This window comes from Trichosurus vulpecula, chromosome 4 (assembly GCF_011100635.1).
Source record: "Trichosurus vulpecula isolate mTriVul1 chromosome 4, mTriVul1.pri, whole genome shotgun sequence".
Taxonomy (NCBI): Eukaryota; Metazoa; Chordata; class Mammalia; order Diprotodontia; family Phalangeridae; genus Trichosurus; species Trichosurus vulpecula.
In genome coordinates this window covers 63,451,739-63,473,007 of record NC_050576.1, presented here as the reverse complement: position 1 = coordinate 63,473,007, position 21,269 = coordinate 63,451,739, and the positions used below count along the sequence as shown (strand labels likewise).

At 38.5% G+C, this 21,269-nt stretch overlaps 1 protein-coding gene across 2 annotated transcripts in view; it reads left to right on the top strand.

Annotated features, from left to right (window-relative positions):
* KIFAP3 (kinesin associated protein 3) overlaps window positions 1–21,269 on the top strand; it is a 212,944-nt gene that overhangs the window by 132,598 nt on the left and 59,077 nt on the right. For both annotated transcript variants that reach the window (XM_036756446.1, XM_036756447.1), the window contains exons 16-17: window positions 6,546–6,644; window positions 16,245–16,330. In XM_036756446.1, coding sequence (XP_036612341.1) covers window positions 6,546–6,644; window positions 16,245–16,330 — 185 coding nt within the window. The remainder of the gene's footprint in view (window positions 1–6,545; window positions 6,645–16,244; window positions 16,331–21,269) is intronic.

Here is a 21,269-nt window from a genome sequence, read left to right as displayed (position 1 = left end):
AGCTGTATCAAAAACCAAAGATACCTATCCTTTTTTCCCATTGCACTGGTCTAAGAGAATTAAGTGACTTTTTTCTTTGGCAAGGCTTATCTTGTACTCTTGCATTCATTCTATCACTTTCAAGGTTTATTCCATTGATCATCTCCTCTATCATATTTCCCTGCTTACTAATTCTTCCATTGCCAGCAAACATTCTCAAACCAGCTCTAATGCTAGATAGACAGATAGATAAATTTTTAAATAGGCCCTTGTGCCCTCTTCCAACTCTGTCATTCCTTCAAACAGTATTTTCTTTTTTTCTCCTTAGAGTGGCATATCCTTGCTCCTTTCACTGCCTCACAACTCAGTCCGCAACCCCTTTCAGCCTAGTTCCTGAACCAATGTCAAAAAACTACTCTTTGCAGCTTCATGGATGACCAACTAATTGCCACTTCAGTGATATTTACCCAATCTTCATCCTCCTTCACCTTCCTGCAGCTTTTGGCACTGCTGACCACTTCTTCATTCTAAATATTCTTTTCTCCCCTTAGTTTACCTGATATTATTTTCTGTAGTTTTTCTTCCTACTTTCTCATCTGCTCCTCTTTAATGTCTTTCACTGGTGGTTCATATTTCTCTTGCCCTTTAAGTGTGGGTATTCCCCAAGACTCTTCCTTCATACCTCTTCTCTGCGTGTAATCTTTCCCATTTCTCTCATCCACTCCCATTCTACTATCTAAAATTATCATCTTTGCAAATGATTTCCAAATCTATATATATACAGTGCTGGTGTCTTCTTATTTTAGTCTTATATCTCCAACTTCTGGGGTGTGCCCACCAGCACTGCCAAACTTGACGTGTTCAAAGTTGAACTCATCTTTCCCCACTAAAACCTTTTACTGCTTCCAACTGTTCTTTTTACCCAATTTACCCAAGATTGAAACCTAAATGATTTATTCTTCCCTTTCCCTCACCTTCCACATCCACTTAGGTACCAAGTCCTACTAATTATACTTCTCTATTATCTCTTGAATCTGTCCCTTCCTCTTTATTCAGCTGCTGCCATGTGAGTTCAGGTTCTCATCATCTTGTCCTGGACTATTTTAATACTCTTCTTCCTAATCTTTCTGATTCCAGTTTCTTCCCTTTCCATTGTATCCTTTAAAGCCTTCCATGGATCCCACTTGCTTATAAGATATAATGTAAATTTCTAAATGGCATTTAAGGCCTTTTACATTTCACATTCCTACTCCAATCTACCTGTCTAGCCTTATTTTATATTTTTGACCCTTCGTGCAGTCTACATTCCAAGTAGATTCACTGTATGTCCCCTGACCTAGTTCTTTCTTGTTCTCTGCATTTGCACAGACCACTTCCTGTGCCTAGAATATACTGTCCTCTTCTTACTGCCTGTTGAAATCCTTTTTTTCTTTGAGGACCATTTCCTAGCCTCCCTCTGCCATGAAACCTGTGTTCTTCTCTATAGCTAGACATTCCCTCTTGCTCCTCAGATTTTCCTGTAGTACTTTGTGTGTACTTGGCTATCATATTATGATTTAGTATGTATGAAGTAATGCGTATCGTAGCATATATTGTCAGATCTTTGAGGGGCAGCAGCTGTCATTTTTACTCTTCACGTCTCCATGCCTAATGCATGACTTCCACAGTACATCTCTAATTATTGCATTGAATTAATTTATTTTCCTCATTGCCCAGTCTTTACCTAGTGAATATAAAAATACATAAAGAAAATGCTTTTTTTAAATGAGTGATCATTGTGAAGAATGAAAATTATGTAACTGGATCCTTACCTAAAGAAGAAAATGAGACCTCATGGAAGAAACCTTAGGAGAGTAAATTAACATGATATTAGGAGAAGTATTGGTATTTAGCTTTAAGTTTATTTTTTGACATGTTATGGCTTCAGAGGCGCAGTGTATCATAGGTTTGCCGGTTCTAAGCTCCAGTCTCTCATTTCGAAGAGGGTCTTGGAAATTTCTGATTCTCCCTTACAGAAACAATCATACCCTGAACCACAAAAGGAATTCTTTTGCCAGATGTTCTGATGGCAGCTTGGTGTCTATGTGACAGAGAGCCCAGGCTTTTCATCCTCAAGATGAAGTATACGTGACAGTAATTGTCCTTTTTTGTTTTGGGGTCAGCAACTTCATTCTTGTATTCTTTTTAGTTTACCATGTCTGAAATGAAAGCTTATATGACCATTCTAAAACCAGGGACATCCTTTCCTCTTATTAGTTGGAAAATACAGTTATCATTTCCTCATTGTTTTTCCCTTTCTTCCAGTTTTCAAATGTAGTTTTAGAATTAAGAGTTTACTTTCTATTACCGTCTGCGACACTGAAATATTTCAAATAGTATTATAACTTAAGTTTGAGCCATACTTTTGTGTCACATCAGCTACTAACTATCTAATATGACCACTGTGCTAGCATTACAAAGGTTATAAAAATAGCAGAAAACATCTTCTTATTCCACTTATTTATAGTAATATGAAAGCCTAGGTAGGCTTTTAGATTCACTCTGGTTTGTTAGATGGAAGGATGCAGACTTTACTGTCACTAATAAATCCCAGTGGTTCCCTGTTTTCTCTGGGATCAAATGTAAATTTCTCACCTTTCCAGTCTTCTTACATATTACTCCATTATACACACTCTTCAATGCAGGCATCACATGTTGTGCTTTGTCTCCAATCTCTGTGCCTTTTATTTGCTCTTCCCAGTCTTTTGAATCCCCCCCGCCGACCTCTGCGTCTTATCCCACGCTTTCTTCAAGACTTGGCTAAAATACCACCTTTTGCAAAACGATACTTGGGTCGGGAGAGGAGAGTGTTACACACCAGGATTTCCCCTTGACTGAAGTTGTCAGGAGAAACCCAGCCCTCATAAGTAAACCAGTCTCATCACAGGCACCTCTAAACAAGGTTTCTATAAATGATCTGTTTTTCCCAGCACTTGTACAATAAATTATTCTTTTCATAAAATGAAAAGTGTCTGATTAATTTGTAGGGCTGACAAAGACCTTCTATAACCACCCTTATGTCATTAGATTTAAATACGCTAAAATAAAATATTACCAAACCAGTAGATATTCTTTTGCAATTTGAAATACCTTTTATTTTTACATTATACAATTTTTGTAATCTCATTTTTCCTAATAGCATACTCATTAATTTTTAAAAGGCGTTTGCTTTTATGTATGTAAGCAGTATATATAGGAGCATCATCATAGAAAAGTAAGAATCAGGTTCTTTTCCAGAAAGAGAATGATCTGAATAATTCATGTGATGGAAAAGGAAAACACATGTGGTATTTTTTTATTATTTTATTTTTTTATGATTTTTTTATTTGATAATTTTTTAGTTTTCAGCATTGATCTCCACAAGATTCTGAATTACAAATTTTCCCCCCATTTCTACCCTCCCCCCCACTCCAGGATGGCATATATTCTGATTGCCCCATTCCCCAGTCAGCCCTCCCTTATGTCACTCCACTCCCTACCATCCCCTTTTCCCTTACTTTCTTGTAGGGCAAGACAGATTTCTATGCCCCATTGCCTGTATATCTTATTTCCCAGTTGCATGCAAAAACAACTCTTTAATCATCCCCTCTTTTTGTATCCCCTTCCTCCTTCTTTCCTGTGGGGTAAGACGCCCAATTCAGTGTGTATGTTATTCCCTTCTCAAGTCAAATCCGATGAGAGCAAGATTCACTCATTCCCTTTCACCTGCCCCCTCTTCCTTCCAGCAGAACTGCTTTTTCTTGCCACTTTTATGTGAGATAATTTACCCCATTCTATCTCTCTCTTTCTTCCTCTCTCAATATATTCCTCTCTCATCCCTTAATTTGATTTTTTTAGGTATCATCCCTTCATATTCAACTCATTCTGTGCCCTCTGTCTGTGTATATGTATATTCCCTTCAACTACCCTAATACTGAGAAAGGTCTCATGAATTACACACATCATCTTTCCATGTAGGAATGTAAACAAAACCGTTCAACTGTAGTAAGTCCCTTATGATTTCTCTTTCTTGTTTACCTTTTCATGCTTCTCTTGATTCTTGTGTTTGAAAGTCAAATTTTCTATTCAGCTCTGGTCTTTTCACTGAGACAGCTTGAAAGTCCTCTATTTTATTGAAAATCCATATTTTGCCTTGGAACATTATACTCAGTTTTGCTGGGTAGGTGATTCTTGGTTTTAATCCTAACTCCTTTGACCTCCGGAATATCGTATTCCAACCCCTTTGATCCCTTAATGTAAAAGCCTCTAGATCTTGTGTTATTCTGATTGTGTTTCCACAGTACTCAAATTGTTCCTTTCTGGCTGCCTGCAGTATTTTCTCCTTGACCTGGGAATTCTGGAATTTGGTGACAATATTCCTAGGAGTTTTCTTTTGGGGATCGTTTTCAAGAGGTGATCAGTGGATTCTTTCAATTTCTATTTTACCCTCTGGCTCTAGAATATCAGGGCAATTTTCCTTGATAATTTCTTGAAAGATGATATCTAGGCTCTTTTTTTGATCATGGCTTTCAGGTAGTCCAATAATTTTTAAATTATCTCTCCTGGATCTATTTTCCAGGTCAGTGGCTTTTCCAGTGAGATGGTTCACATTGCCTTCCACTTTTTCATTCCTTTGGTACTGTTTTATAATATCTTGATTTCTCATCAAGTCACACTAGCTTCCACTTTCTCCAATCTCATTTTTAAGGTAGTATTTTCTTCAGTGGTCTTTTGGACCTGCTTTTCCATTTGGCTAATTCTGCCTTTCAAGGCATTCTTCTCATTGGCTTTTTGGAGCTCTTTTGCCATTTGAGTTAGTCTGTTTTTAAGGTTTTATCTTCTTCATTATTTTTGGGTCTCCTTTAGCAACTCATTGACTTGTTTTTCATGATTTTCTTACATCACTCTCACTTATCATCCCAGTTTTTCCTCTACTTTTCTTACTTGCTTTTCCAAATCCTTTTTGAGCTCTTCCATGGCCTGAGACCAATTCATATTTTTCTTGGAGGCTTTTGATGTAGGCTCTTTGACTCTGTTGACTTCTTCTGGCTGTATGTTTGGATCTTCTTTGTCACCAAAAAAAAGATTCCAAAGTCTGAGTCTGAATCTGAGTCCATTTTCGCTGCCTATTCATGTTCCCAGCCAACTACTTGACCCTTGAGTTTTTCATCGAGGTATGACTGCTTGTAGAGTAGAGAGTACTTTGTCCAAAGCTTTAGGATGTGTGCTATTGTTTTCAGAACTACTTCTACACACCAAACTCTGCTACACCAGCACTCCTCCTCCCCCAAGAACCACCAACCTAGACCGTTACTCAGATCCAAGCAGGTTCTGCACTCCCGCTCTGATCTGCTGCTTTATTCCTCCCAGCAGGTGGGCCTGGAGCCGGAAGCAACTGTAGCTGCAGCTCTGGAGGCAGCCCCAGAACTGCACCACTTCTGTGCCCCTAGGGCTAGGGCCGACCAGGCATTCCTTTCATTCCATTCTAGAAATTTTTCCCACTAACCTTCTCTGTTGTCTTTGGCGTTTGTGGGTTGAGAAGTCTGGTAACTGCCACAGCTCAATGTTTCAGGGCCCTGCCACCTGCTCTGCCTGGCTCCCAGTCTGGTTGGTCCTGGCGTGACCCACGCTGTGCTATGCTCTGCTCTGCCCCCAGCTCCGTGCAATAGAACGTTCCTAGTGACCATCCAGGCTTTCCTGGGCTGGAGCCCTGCTTCCCTCTGTTATTTCATGGGTTCTGCAGCTCTAGAATTTGTTCAGAGCCATTTTTACAGGTGTTTGGAGGGACCTTGGGGAGAGCTTAAGCAAGTCCTTGCTTTCTTGCTGCCATCTTGGCTCCGCCCCCCCACACACATGTGGTGTTTTTGAATGTGTTGTTATATTTATTAGAAATAAAGATTTGATGCACTAATTATCACAAGGTAACTGTTCTCTTCAACATAAGGAAAAACTTTATAACAATTAGCACTGCCACGTAAGGTACTGAGTTCCCCATCACTAGAAGTATTGACACAGAAGTTGTCAAGAGACTTGTCCAGGTTGCTTCAGAGGGAATTTTTCATGTGACAGCCAGAGATAGATAGTGAAAATCCAAGAGAAGTAATATTAGTATTCTCTAAATTCCACTACTTTGTTTAATTCCTTGTAGGTATGACTCACTCAAATCTTAGATAATTTTATCTTTTCAAATAAAATGTCCTATTGAATCTATTATTAGCATCAGATGGCATAACATATTTCCTTTCCTCAAAAATTCTTGACCTTGGGACTTCAAAAGAAAATTTTATTTAACTACAACCAAATTTTACAAAATATGACAGTTTGTACTCCTTCCTAAATTATCACAGTCATGCAAGTGGAATAAATACTTGATAAGAAGGAAATAAAATATTACTAAATAACTAAATGCTATTAAACCAGTTGATTACTTTTTCCCCTCCTTTTCTTGTATGGTCTATCATTCAAAACCTTCCGCTAAAATGTTGCTTTTCAAGGACTTAAGCATAGAGCTCTCTGACTTAGTGAAACCCCTTTTAACTTCTTTTCAGCTCAACAAGAAGATGATGAGTTTGTGTGTCAGATAATATATGTCTTCTACCAGATGGTTTTCCACCAAGCTACTAGAGATGTCATCATCAAGGAAACACGTATCCTTTTCCTGTTTAAAAATATTTTGAAGGCATTCCACTTTTTCCTAATATAGATACACATTTTATTTTTACAAATATGCAACTATTAATGGAGAACTTAGATTCAGCAAACATTTATTAAGCAGCTACAATTTCAAGGCAGTGTGCTGGGAGCTTAGGATAAAAACAAATGAAAAAGAGCCTCTGTTCTCAAGGAGCTTACATTCTGTTGTTGTCAAAGTTTGATTTAAAGTTAGAAGACATTTCCAATTCCATATTGAATACCATTATTATTATTCCTTTGGTAATAGAGAAGCAACAATAGAAAAGTAGGGCAAAGAGCATAGAAACTTTAATGAATGTAATAGAATATCATCTAAATAAATGTGACCTTTTTCAGTGTGGGAGCCTTGAGAGGCTATGTATTTCATCCATGTTGCCACGACACAACGTGTATTTGAAACTTTACTCTTGGAATTGTCTCTGGAAGACTCTCGATCACACATCCTGGTGGATGTTTTAGTTGTCTCTAAGCCTTCAGTTCTTGGTGATGAGTTTCATTTTTTGAAATAGCCGAAAGTAGTTCAGTCTAGTGATAGAAATAGTGATCAAACACTGATAATAACGCTGATTTTCTCATAAGATAATGCTGAGGACATTTCCAAGAATGTTAGGAGCTTGTAAGCCAGTGTTCTTTTGCGTGGTGACAGTATAACGTAGTAACCCAACCAAAAATTCACAGAAATAAACTGATCAAGGATGAACCACACTTATGCCGTGTGTATGTGCCCAGCTGGCTGCCATTCTGACCGACCGACCGACCAGCTGACATTCAGAGTGATTGAAACGCTGGAATATCAAACTGTTACTCTCGTTTTGAAGAAGTCATATTTGTAAATGCTCTCATTAATGAGCACTTGGGGCTTTCTTGTTTTAGAAGTGCAGCCTCACGTTTGGTATGGCAGAGAGAGAGAGAGAGCTGATTACAAAATCAGGAAGACCTGGGTTCAGTCCCTCTTCTGATATATACTGCCTGTTTGACCTAGCACAGTACATAACCTCTCAGTGCCCTAGGCAGCTCTATTCAACAGATATAATGTGCCATTTGGTGTGCTAAACACTATGGATTAAAGAAAAAGTGAAAACAGTGCTTGCCCTCAAGTGTACATTCTAATAGAGGAGACAAAGTGGGGTGGGAGTGAGGGGAAGTGTGCATCTATACATAAGCATATTCATACATTGGCGTATGTAAGATACATATAAAGTAGATGAAAGAAAAAGGCTTCTTAGAGAAGAAGACATTCATATCTAGCAAGGGACCAAGAAAGACCTCCTATAGAAGGTGGCATTTAGGTTGAATTTTGAAAGAATCCAGGAATTCTAAGATCCAAAATGGAAGAAGGAATATGTTGCAGGCACTTTGTCCAGCTAGTCCAAATGCACAGAAACAAGAGATGCATCATCATATGTGGAGAATAGTAAGGAGACCAGTACAGCTGCACGTGGAGTAAATAGAGGCAAGGATTGTGTAAGAAGCCTGAAGTAGAAAAGGAACCAAGTTGTGAAGAACTTCAAAATGCCAAGCAGAGGAGTTCATGTTGGCTCCCGTATTTTAGGACCATCCCTTTGGAAGCCATGCGAAGGATGGATTGGACTAGGAAGAAATGAGTCAAGGAGACAAATTATAAGAGTCCAGGTAGTAGAAGATGAAAGCCTGAACTAAGGTGGTATAGTATTTGAATAGAGATGGGGAGATGTATGCAAAAGATGTTATGTTTCATACATAGTAAACTTAACACAAATGCTTGCTGATTGATAATGAGGTAGCATAACAGCAGATTGGGCATGGGACTTGGAGTCAGAAGTCCTTACTAGCTGCATCTTTCTGGACCTAATTTTCATCTGTAAAATGAGGGTGTTGGACTCAGTGGCTCAAAGGCCCTTTCCACCTCTGAATCTGTGATGTTGTAATAGAAACAAGAAGTTTGGTGACTGATTGGAGATATGGGATGGGTAAGACTGAGGACTCAGAGATAGTGTTAGAGTTGTATCTGGAAGGATGGTGGTACTCTGGACAGTTATAGGGAAGTGGTTCTGAACTTTTTCTCATTCAGGTTTTTCAACCTTGGTGTCATCCTCAGTTTTTCAAGCAGGAGCTTTCTCTACATTGATAAATCACAGGTCCACTAAAAAAAGGCAACATAACATAGAAATCCAGTAAGATGGTGCAGTGGATAGAGTGTCAGGCCTGGAGTCAGGAAGACTTGTCTTCCTAAGTTCAAATCTGGCAAGTCACTTAATCCTATTTGCCTCACTTTCCTCATCTGTAAAACAAGCTGGAAAAAGGAATGGCAAACCTCCCCAGTATCTTTGCTAAGAAAACCCTAAATAAAGTCACGAAGAGTCAGACATGACTAAAAACAACTGAAAAATAACAATAGAATACTACTGTTCTTAACCATATAAAAAAATTTTTGAACCTCCTACAGAGGTCTAGTTTGTCTTCTTGACCATAGTTGAACAAAAGCTAAAATCATCTTCAAAAAAAAAGCCCTTCTCTAACAGGTTATATAAAAATATTCCTTCAAAATGTATGCATAATTTGAATATTAATAAAGCATTCACAAATATAGATTAAAATATGCTTGTATATATTATGAAAGTGCTATGTGACATTAGTATTGGACCAGCAGCATAGTGTAGTGGACACAGCTTTGGAGATTTGTTGCCAGAGGACCCAAGTTCAGATTCAGGCTCCACTGCTTACTTGCTGTGTGAACTTGATCAAATCTCTTCCCCTCTCAGTTCTATGGTTTCCTCATCTGTAAAATGAGGATGAGTTAGATTATTTCTAAGGTCACTCTCATCTCTAAATCTCATGATCTTTTGTAGCAGAAAAGGAAAGGAAGGAACATGATTGAACTGCTCCCATAAAAGGTGGAGGCAGATGATCTGGGGAGAAAGCAGCTTACCTTATTCAGTAGAATGTGTGTATCCAGAATGTGACAGAACCAGATAACGACTTCTGAGTATTCATAGAGAGGTAGCTGGTAACACTAAAAGGAATATCAAAATCATCTACAGGGATTAAAAAGCCCTTGGTGGGAAACTGAAGACTTCAGACACAGGGGCTGTTTTTGTCACTCTTGTCAATGAGATGTGGTGAGATAATAGCTCATATTCAAGAAAAAAAAAACCCTAAGCACTGCAAGCTCAAATCAGATATTTATGGGGTGCCTGCTGGGTGCTTAGGAGCTTGAGATAAAAAAAACAAAACTGTCTTTGCTCTCAGAGAGCTTACATTCTATTGGGACAAAAGCATATGTGCACAGATATCAAAATGACATCACTATGTTGGGGTCAAAATATAAAGTCAGGGAGTCAGTGTAGTAGCATATGGGGGTATAGGTGGGGAGCAGGAATCAGGAGAGGCTTCCAATAACAGGGGGCTCTTGAACTGGCTTTTGAAAGAGACTAAGCCTTCTAAGAAGTAGAAATGAGCAGATCATACAGTCTAGTATGGGGGACAGTCTGTGCAAATAAATGTAGGGAGAAGGGAGATGGTATATAGTATATAGTGCATAGGAAGGAGCAAAGACTAGGTTAGTCTCAGTGTTGAACATGTGGGAAATAAGGCACATTGAGCCTGCAAAATCAGGCTTCTACTCACTCAGGTTTTCAACCTTGATGTCATCCTCACCTCCTCACTAGGAGCTCTCTGCATTGATAAATCATAGGTTCACTAAAAAAGATAACACAATATAGCAGTCCAGTAATAGTATATTACTATTCTAAATTACACAAAAAAATTTAAACTTCCTACAGAAGTCTGATTTGGCTTTTTTGACCATAGTTGTATGAAAATTAAAACTCTCTTCAGAAAAGTCTTCCTCTAACATGCTGCATGCAAAATAAAGTTAGGTTGGAGCCAGGCTGTCAAGGGCTTTAAAAGCCGAAGGAGGAATTTCTGTTTTATGCTAGAGACAACAGGAAAGCACTGAAGCTGGTTTTTGGAATGAGCACCTTAGGCTCCTCTCTTGCATTGCTACTAGTAGTGCCTGCCCCCTTCCTGGGGCTGGCCAGAGAAGCCCCCCTCATTATCATCATGCTGATGCCTATAATAAAAATAACAATAACCTCTGTAATAGAGCCTTAAGGTTTGCAAAACATTTTGAAAACCTTATCTCATTTGATCCTTACAGCAACCCTGGGAGGCAGGTGCTATTATCAGCCCCATTTACAAATGAGGAAAGCGAGTTAGAAAAGAAGGTAAGTGGCTTGTCCAGTGTCATACAGCCAGTGTCTGAAGCAGGATTTGAACAAAGGTCTTCCTGATTCCAGCCGCCTGAAATTCAGAAAGACACTCAGTAGAAATTAAGGGAATCTTGATATCCAAAGACCTACCAAGAAAACAAAGAAAATTTGAGGAGAGTCCTGTGAGAAGAGTACTTAAAGAATTAATCGGTCAATCAGCAAACATTAAGTGTCTAGTCACTGTGCTAGGTACTGGGGATATGAGAACAAAGAATGAAACAACCATTATTCACAAGAAGCTTACATTCTAATGGAAGGAGACAAGTACATATAAAAATATATAGCAGAATTGTAAAGTTATTTAGTATATTTCAAGTAGTTAAACAAAAAGGTGTTGGCGGCGGCAAAGAGAGAGTACTAACTATTGTAAAGATCTGGAAAGGCTTCACACAAAAGGCGTTGCATGACCAGCATCTTAATGGAAAAGAAGGACTCTAACATGTATGGAGGTAAGGAAGGGAGAGCAGCCTAGCTCTACAGCATGGACGGGGCAAAGACACAGAGATGGAAAATGGGTGTCATGTGTAAGAGAAGGCCATTCTGATTGGATCAAAGAGTGTGGCTAGAAAGACAGGTTGGGGCTAGGCTATATAGTCTTTTAAAAGCAATTTCAGAAGTGACAAAAATCCCTACAGGTGATTGGATAGGTAATCACCTAAGGAAAATTATTTTGGCAGCCATGTGTAGGATCAGCTGGAGTGGTGAGAATAATCTAGTTGAAAGATGCTAAGGACCTGAACAAAGGTGGTACGAATGGAGACAAGGAATGGGACGCACAAGCTGTTATAAAGGCACAAACAGCAAGATTTGGCAACTGATTGGATATGTGAGATGAGAAAGAATAAGGAGTCCAGAATAATGCCAAGATTGCAAACCCTGGAAACCTGAAAGATTGTGGTGTCTTTGATGAAAATAGGGGAGCATGAAAGAAGGAAAGGGTTTGGGGGGGAAATATAATGAGTTCAGTTTTAAAGATATTGAGTTTAAGCTGTCTCTGGGAAAATTCAGTTTGAAATGTCCAGTAGGCAGTGGTGATCTAGGAGGGAGAGAGGGGAGCTGAATATATGGATCTGGGGGTTATCCGTATGGAGATGATAATTAAACCTATGATAAGAACTGAAAGGACAAAGGGAGAAGAGGACCCAGGACAAAACCTTGGAGAATAGCCACATTTAGAGGCATCATATGGATTAGAAGCCAGAAATGATGACTGAAGAGTGATCAGAGAGGTAAAAGACAAACCAGGGGAGAATAGCATCACAGAAGTCTAGAGAGGAAGGAGTACCCCCAGAAGAGAGTGGTCAGCCGTTTCAAGCCGATAAGCCTTGAAGGGTTAGAACTGAGGAAAAGGCCGTTAGAGTTGGTAATTAAGAGATTAGGTAACTTGGGAGAGAGTAGTTTCAAATGAGTGACAAGGTAGAAAGCCAGATTCTAAAGAGTAGAGGAGTGAGTAAGAGAAGTGGAAGAAACATGTTTAGACCTTCCCTCCCTCTCCCTCCTTTTTTCCCTTTTTCCCTTTCTCCTTCTCTCCCTTCCTCCCTTCCTTCCATCCAGACTGGAAATACAGCAGCCACTCCCAAACCTGAACCCACTACTAATTGGTATAGGCCTGACTATTCCACACCCAGGTAGCCTGAAGGTGCAGCATATCATTATTGCCTGACAGTGCAGACTAAACATCAGCTTAGCCCACTGCAGTTCAAAACTCTTATGCTCAAGATACTCCAACCTCAGCCTCCCCAGCAGCAGGGATTACAGGCGCACACCATGCCTATAGAATTATAGGCAAGAATGGGAGATGATGTCAAGGACTTTTGTATAAAGAGAATTGAAGGAAGAGCCAATATAAAATAGCATTAATTTTTTCAGGAAAATAAGAATTAAAGTCTTAAGTTGAAAAAGGAGGAATAAAAGGTATGAAAGTCTAGGAGAGATAAGAAAAGTTTGTAATAATTTATTTGGAGAGTAAGATAGGGAATCATTTGGGGAGGAACAAAAGGACTTGCTTCAGTGAGAGCCCAGTTGCAATGGCATAACATGAATTTGTAACTCATCCTCGAACGTCATTCAGTAGCTCATGAATGGAATCTGTGGAAATGGATGGTGTGAGTAACACCCAGCTGAGAGAAGAGCAGCAGTAGAACAGGGCACCAAGGGATTTAAGAGCAAAGGACAGTATAGAGTTAAGATAGCTAATTACTTGGAGAGGAAAATAAAGTCAGAGCTGAAGTAATGGCCTGAGAAAGTACCAAGGAGTATGGGGCCATAGATGTGTCAGTGATGGGGAAGATTGAAAGACAGAGAAAGGTAGGATGACACTTTATGTCAGAGAGTAGGATGTTTGTGGGTAATGGCAAAATCAAGTGTGGCTAAGGTGAAATGAAGGCATAGGTCATGAGACTCAAGGAAGTTGAGGAAATGGGAGGTTGGGGACTTTGAGGGAGCATCTAATAGTATAACGGCAGGAGTTGGGGAGGAGAGGAGAATCATGAGCCTGGTGCTGAATTCCTTGAAAAAAAGAGGGAGAATTACCTGGTGTTTAGTATCCTATAACCAACATAATTTTGATTGGGTAGAAAAATTTAATTGAGTAGACTTCAAAAGAGAAAAGGTGAATAAAGGAGAATAAAGAATAAAGGAGGCAGAGGGAACACCTGGTAATGATCATGGAAAGCCTGGAGTAGTCTAACTCCTCCTGCATGACCAATGTGACGTGGGGGTGAGTGCTTGAGGAGTTGAGTGGGGAGAAAGGGAAAACAAGAAAGAACATTATCTGGATGCCCAGAAAAAATTTCATCAACCAACTTGGACTTTAAAATTACATATATCGAAGATGGAAATAAGACCAGGTTATCGGGGGTGAATACAAGGATGAAGGCCCTACAAAAATAGCATAAGGATGTTCAAAGGAATGGAACCTTTACTAGGGGCATGTGGGAAAATGATGACTATCAACAGAGAGAAGGCAGAGCTGCTCTTCTATGTTTTCTGCCAAGGGAAATAAATAATAGAATAAATATATAGAATATACTAGTTTAACTAAAAATGATAGAAGAATAGAATAACAAAGTTGATACCCAAAAAAGGAGAATAGTAAATAGTACCTAGTTGTTCCTGATAAATCCAAGTCAGACCAGATGAGCTATATAACCTTAGGTACTGAGAGAACTCTCAGAGTATTATTTGAAGAATCTTAGGTAAAGTAAGAAGAAGCACCACAAGATTGGAGAGGAAATAAAATAATCTGCAATGATATGCCTGATTGGGGGAGGGGGGAGTGGGTAGGAATATGTGTGTATGTGTTTATTTGTGTGTGTGTGTGTGTGTGTGTGTGTGTGTGTGTGTGTACACACAGTATATAGTATGCACCTGAGAAAATTCTAGCATTGGATGACTAAAGGAAATGAACTTTTAGAAAGAATAAGCATGACTTTGTCAAGAATAGCTCATGTTAGACTTCCCTTTTTTTGACAGAATTACAAAAGTAGTAGATGTGGAAAGTGCATTAAAGTTTATCTAGATTTTAATAAAACATTTCATAAAATACCTGATAACCATTCTCATAGAGAAGATGGAGAGATGTGGACTTGATAAATTAGTTAGATGGATTCAGACTTGTTTGAATAGCCAGTCTCAATAGTTGGTAGTGGTTCAGTCTCAACATAGGAGGGAGTTTCCAGTGGAGCATCCCAGGGATCTGCACAGTTTAACATTTTTATCAGTGACTTGGATAAAGGCATAAATGGGATGCTCATCAAATTTTCAGATGGCAAAAAGGTAGGAGGGAGAACCAAAATTAGATGAAAGCTCATTGGGCTAAATCTAATAAAATGAAATTCAATATGGGTAAGTACAGTCTTACACTTGAATACAAAGGAACATGTCTTCATAAGTATAAAATGGAGGAGGTATGGTTAGACAACAAATCTGAAAAAGATCTGAGGGTTTTAGCTGAATACAAGTCAGCAGTGTGGTGTGACAACCAAAATAACAAATACCATTCTGGACTGCATTAAGAGAGGCACACCTTCCCAGAGACTGAGAGAGGTAATTCCACTGTATACAGCCCTCATTGGACCATATCTAGAGCGTACTGTCTCAGGTCTGGGTGCCAAAGTTTAAGGAGAACATTAATAAAAAGGAAAAGGAAGACAGCTGGTGGTGAAGGGCCTTAAGCCTTCGACATGAGAGGATCAGTTGAAGGAATTGGGGTTGTTTAGTCTAGAGAAGATTGAGCATTGAGATGGTGATAACTGTCTTCAGATATTTGAAGGGCTGCCTTGTGAAGCAAAACTTAGATTTGTTTGGTTTTTTTTTTTTGGCCTCAAACCAACCAAGAACCAGGAACAATAAGTAGAAGTTGCAAAAAGGCCAGTTTAGGCTTGAGGTCAGAATAAACTTGCTGCCACGTAGAGCTGTTCAGAAGAGGAATGGGTCGCCTCATTGGAGGTCTTCACAAAGAACCCAGGTAATCACTAGTTAGGTGTGCTATCTAGGGGTATGGGTTGGGCCAGATAGCCATGGTGTCCCTTCCAGCTTGACCACACTGTGATTCTTTGCATCTGAGACATAACAAAAAATCTCTCAAGAACTACTAACCACTTCTGGTGATTCACATGGATATAGATGGTATTGCTAGAAGGAATCCAGAAAACACTGCTGAAAATTATCAAAGAAATGGAAGACCTTTGGGGCATCTGTTGTGTTTTCTTTAGTGCTGCCTGTGGAAAGCAAGAGGTCCAGAAGACAAAATTTGATTTGAGAGGTGAACGCTTGATTTAGAAACTAGCGTCGAAGAATGGGATTTCAGTTTCTGTACCACAGCTTAAAATACAGAGATGGTAGACTCTTGGCCAGGGATGCGTTTGTTTATAGCATGTGACTATAGATCAGATCATCACTTATACTGTTACAAATGCAGTCACAACATTTGACATCCATGAGATGTGTTGTAGTGGTTAGTTATTTTAAATGTGTATGTGTATAGGAAAGCTCTACAACAAAACAATTCAGAAAAAAAAAACCCTCTGATTTGTATTATAATTTCCCATAATGTTATCTTTCAGAAAAAGAAAGGATTCTTTTCACAAGTATATTTTACGTATATTGCCGTAATTTTCAGCACATGAAATGATAGATTATTCTATTTATGCTTTGTTATTTTTGTTGAATAATTTCCAATTTACTCTCAATTATGGCATTTATGTTTAGATAAATGAAATTTTTCAAAATGTATCTGAAATGTGTCTGAACATTCTAAATCAATTTTAAATGCACTTTATATCTTTAACCGTTTTTATTCAGAGGCTCCAGCTTATCTTATAGACCTAATGCATGACAAGAATAATGAGATCCGCAAAGTCTGTGATAACACATTAGACATCATAGCGGTAAGTGCTGTAGTTATGCCTTCCACTCATAGAGGGTGCTCTTTTGTTGTCACGTTCTTAAATACAGTGTGATATACTTTTTGCATTGTCTTTGTTTCTTTTTAAATGTTACTTTTATTAAGTTAAAATGTTTTACTTGGAGACCAAAGCCATTTTTAGCTCACTCAGTATGTTCAGAGCAAACATAAGTTTGTAATTCATTAGGGTTCTAGAAATATTCTGCTTAAGTTCATGTTTCATATGTGAGGGACTTTATTCTCAATCTAGTTTATGATCAAATGCAGGTTTCTTTAATTGAAACATTTATAAGCATTAAGTATTTTAGGGTATCCTTGATGAATTTGTTTAATTGCTTTTTTATTTTTTTCTGTATTATATGGATAATCAGCTACATAGTTCATATAGTTTAGTTACAAAGGATACTGAAAACCGTCAACCAATCTTCAATTCATTGGAGGTGGATTTGGATTTTTATTGGAAGGGAATCTGTTACATAGACTATGAATCAGTTTTTTTCTCAGTGAGAGCAACCATTATATTACTTTAGAAGTTGTTCTTATTTAGTATCAATGATTTCTTTTAAAATTATTTATTGATATATATTGTTTTAGAAGCCTTTATTATTGTCTTTTCCTTCCATGGCCCCATCTCTAATTGAAAATAACAACAACAACAACAAAACCTGATAACAAATATACACAGTCTAACAAAACAAATCCAACGTTGCAAATGGACAAAAATTCCTCTCTTCTGGATTTTAAGTTTGTCTCTTCACTGGCAAAAGTGCCATCTTTTCTTCTGAACTCATAGTTAATCATTGCACTGATCAGAGTTCTAAAGTCTTTCAAAATTGTTTTTCTCAAGGGACAGAGTCAAGGGAGAAAATTCAATAAAGGGGGATAGCTTAGGAAGGAGCAATAGTTAGTTTTTCACAACATGGGTATTGTGGAAGGGTTTTATATAATGATATGCATGTGGCCTATGCTGAATTGCTTGCCTTCTTAGGGAGGATGGGTGGGGAGGGAAGAAGGGAGAGAATTTGGAACTCAAAGTTTTAAAAACAGATGTTCAAAAACAAACAAAAAAAAGTTTTTGCATGCAACTAGGAAATAAGATACACAGGCAATGGGGCATAGAAATTTATCTTGCCCTACAAGAAAGGAAGGGAAAAGGGGATTTGAGGGGAGTGGGGTGACAGAAGGGAGGGCTGACTGGGGAACGGGGCAACCAGAATATATGCCAACTTGGAGTGGGCGGGAAGGTAGAAATGGGGAGAAAATTTGTAATTCAAACTCTTGTGAAATTCAATGCTGAAAACTAAATATATTAAATAAATTTAAAAGAAAAAGAAAAAAAATTGTTTTTCCCTATGATGTTGCCATTGAATAAACTGTCTGCTAGTTCTGTTCACTTTATTCTGCATCAGTTCATAGATTTTTCCCATGAAATTGTCCATTTCATCATTTTTTGTGGCACAAAAATATTTCTTTATGTTCATGTACCACAATTTATTCATTCTCTAAAAAGTGGATACCACCCCACCTTAGTTTTCAATTTTTGCCTACTACAAAAAGAGCTATTATAAATATTTTTGTACATACGGGTTCTTCTCCTCTTTCTCTGATCACTTCAGGATATAGGCCTAATAGTGATCTAGCTGGGTCAAGGGACATGCACAGTTTAATAACTTTGTTTAGGCTAGTTCCAGTTTGCTCTTTCTAGTGTGCTTGTTTTCCCAAGCCCCTCCAGCATTTGTGGATACCGAGAAGTGTGAGGTAGAAACTCAGTATTACTTTAATTTGCATTTCTCTAAAGATTTGACATATTTTCATGTGAACGTTGATAGCTTAGATTTCTTCCTTTAGTAATAACAGCACATATTCATATAGCACTTTAAGATTTGCAAAATGCTGTCCAAATATTATTTTATCTTCACAACAGCCCTCTGAGGGGAGCCCTGTTATCATCTCCATTTTACCGGTGAAGCAGCTGAGGCAGACAGAGGTTAAGTGACTTCCCCAAGGCCATACAGCATGAGTATCTAAGGATGGGTCTCCCTCACTCTTGCCATTGTGCCATCTAGCTGCCTCCACAATTATAGCTAGCATGTATATTTAAGTTTATAGGGCAACTGGGTGGTACAGTCAATAGAGCGCTGGGCCTGGAGTCAGAAAGACCTGAGCTCAAATCCAGAATCAGACACTGACTGGTTGTGTGACCCTGGGCAGGTCCCTTCACCCTGTTTGCCTCAGTTTCCTCATCTGTAAAATGAGCTGGAGAAGGAAATGGCAAACTGCTCCAGTACCTTTGCCAAGAAAACCCCAAAAGGGGTCATGAAGAGTCAGGCACGACTGAAAAAACCACTGAACAACAAAAAATATTTAAGCACTTTGAAGTTTGCAGATCACTTTATATATGTTATCTCACCTGATCCTCACAACAACCCTGATAGGTAAGCGTTATTATAATCTGCATTTTACGGATGAAGACATTCAAATATCCTGGTCATGAGATTTTATCAGAGAAATTTACTACAAAGATTTTTTCCCAGTTACCTATTTCTCTTCTAATTTTAACTCCATTTGTTTTGTTTGTACAAACTCTTTTTAATTTGATACAACCAAATTTGTCTTTTTTGTCTTCTGTGATTCTCTCTGTTGCTTGCTTGGTCATGAACTCTTCCTTTCTCCATAGATCTGAAAGGTACTTTCTTCCTTACTCCTTTAATTTGTTTATCAAGTCACCTTTATGTCTAAGTCATATTTCTATTTGGAGTTAATATGACATGTTGGTCTATACCTTATTTCTGCCAAACTGCTTTCCAGTTTTCTCAATACTTTTTGTTCCATAGTGACACTTTACCCTAGTAGCTAAGGTCTTTGGATTTATCCAACATTAGTTGTTGTTTTCTTTTGCTTCTCTATATTATGTACCTAATCTATTCCACCATTAAACATTTATTAAGCACTTATGTGCCAGGTGCTTTGCTAAGTACAGGGGATACGAAAAATGGTAAAAGACAGTTCCTGCTCACAAGGAGCTCACATTTTAATGGAGGAGACAGCATGCAAATGACTATGTACAAATAAACTATATAGAGGAAGCAATGGAAATAAGCAACAGAAGGAGAATTAAGAGGGATCAAAGATTTCCTGTAGAAGGAAGGATTAACTTGAGATTTGAAGGAAGCCCTGGGAGCTAGGAGGCAAAGATGAGGAGAGAAGACAGCATGCCATGCATGGAGGATAGCCAGGAAAAATGCCTGGAGTTGGGAGATGGAGTGTCTTGTGCAAAGACCAGCCAGGAGGTCAATGTCACTGGATCAAAGAGTGTGAGGAAGTGGGGGTGGGGAGAGGAATGAGAATACTGGAAAGGAGGAGGGGCAAGAATAAAGCGCTTTGAAGGTGAAATAGAGGATTTTTTTATTTGATCCTAGAGGTGATAAAGAGCCCCTTGGACTTTATTGCATCAGAGATGACTATTCAACCACAGAACACTTTCCCTCCTTCCTCAATAAGTTCAATCTCATAGTGTTTTTCGCCCACCCTGCCTCATACATACATATCGATGACATACACACACACACACACACACACGTATGTGTGTATGTGTATGTGTCCCCTTCAACATCCTAACTTCCTGGTACCTCAGTCAACAACTTCCATGATCTCCTTCGCTTCACCCAGCTACAAGCAGGGATGGCGATACCCTTGATCTTCCATCTCTCTCTTCCAGCTCCTACCCTATTCTTCATTCTCTCTGTAGCCTCCAGTCACTCCACTACTTGTGTGTGATTAATTGATTGACTAAAACTATTCAGGCCAATGGGTTAGTGTCTATAGAGCAAATAGTCTGATTGATGAAAATTGGGCTTATATGCACTGTTTGAGAACAATTGTAGGTTATGTATTTTGCTAATTTGTCATGTATCTTATTATTTATGTGTATATTTTGTCTCTCCTGTGAGATAAATTATGATTTTCTGAGAGCAAGAAGTGTATGGCTTATTTTGTCCTTGTATTCCTGGTACCACAGATAATACCTTGCATGTAAGTCCCTAATAAGTTCTTATTGAATTGAATATGGCATATTATCATTAGATTAGAGCCTGTGGCATGCTTACTCTGACAAGAGGACATAGAAAAACTATATTGAATTAAATAAGAGAATACTGAAAACTCAGTTGACTACTAATTAACCAGAAATGGATAAACCACACATTGGGAACCATGCATGGGAACCAATTTATCTGAATTAGAACATTGGCCCAGTTCCTCACAGAAAACTTTCTGCAAGTATGGAAAATGTTCCATGCATATTGGTAGCCCTGGCTACAGGAAATAGCCCTTTTCCTTCTTTGGAATGCTTTTTTTGCCTTCTTGTTGCCATATTACTATTTGAGCCACATCCAATCTAACCCCCGACCTAACCCTATACCGAAGTTGTCCTCTAGCTTATGTTAGGCATAGGAGGAAGAAACAAAGCATGTGCAGAGTAGTAATTCCCCAAACATTTATCTGAGTTTTTTTACCCCATTTTTAAATTAGATATTTTTTCATGAAGTACTTTTATGGAGTATCATCATCAAGAAGGCATAGCCACAGCTATATCTCAGTTCTGTTTGGGGCTTAGAGATAACTCTTGTTCCAGGGTTAGTACTAGAACTTAAGGCATGGGACCAGGTACATAACTACGGGTGCTGATGTGCTAGCTTTACTGTACATTCATACACAGAAGGTGCTAGCCAAAACATATCACCTGCAGTACGATTAAGTATAGCAAGTACTAGAAGAGGTAAAATTGAGGTAACAATCTCTAATTCTGAATTAAAGTTAGATATTATAAATAGTCATAGTGTTTGAATAATTTAGATGTAGTCTTGCATAGAATCAGAGCATTAAATGAAATTATCCCTTGAGGACTTTCCATATTTAAGAGG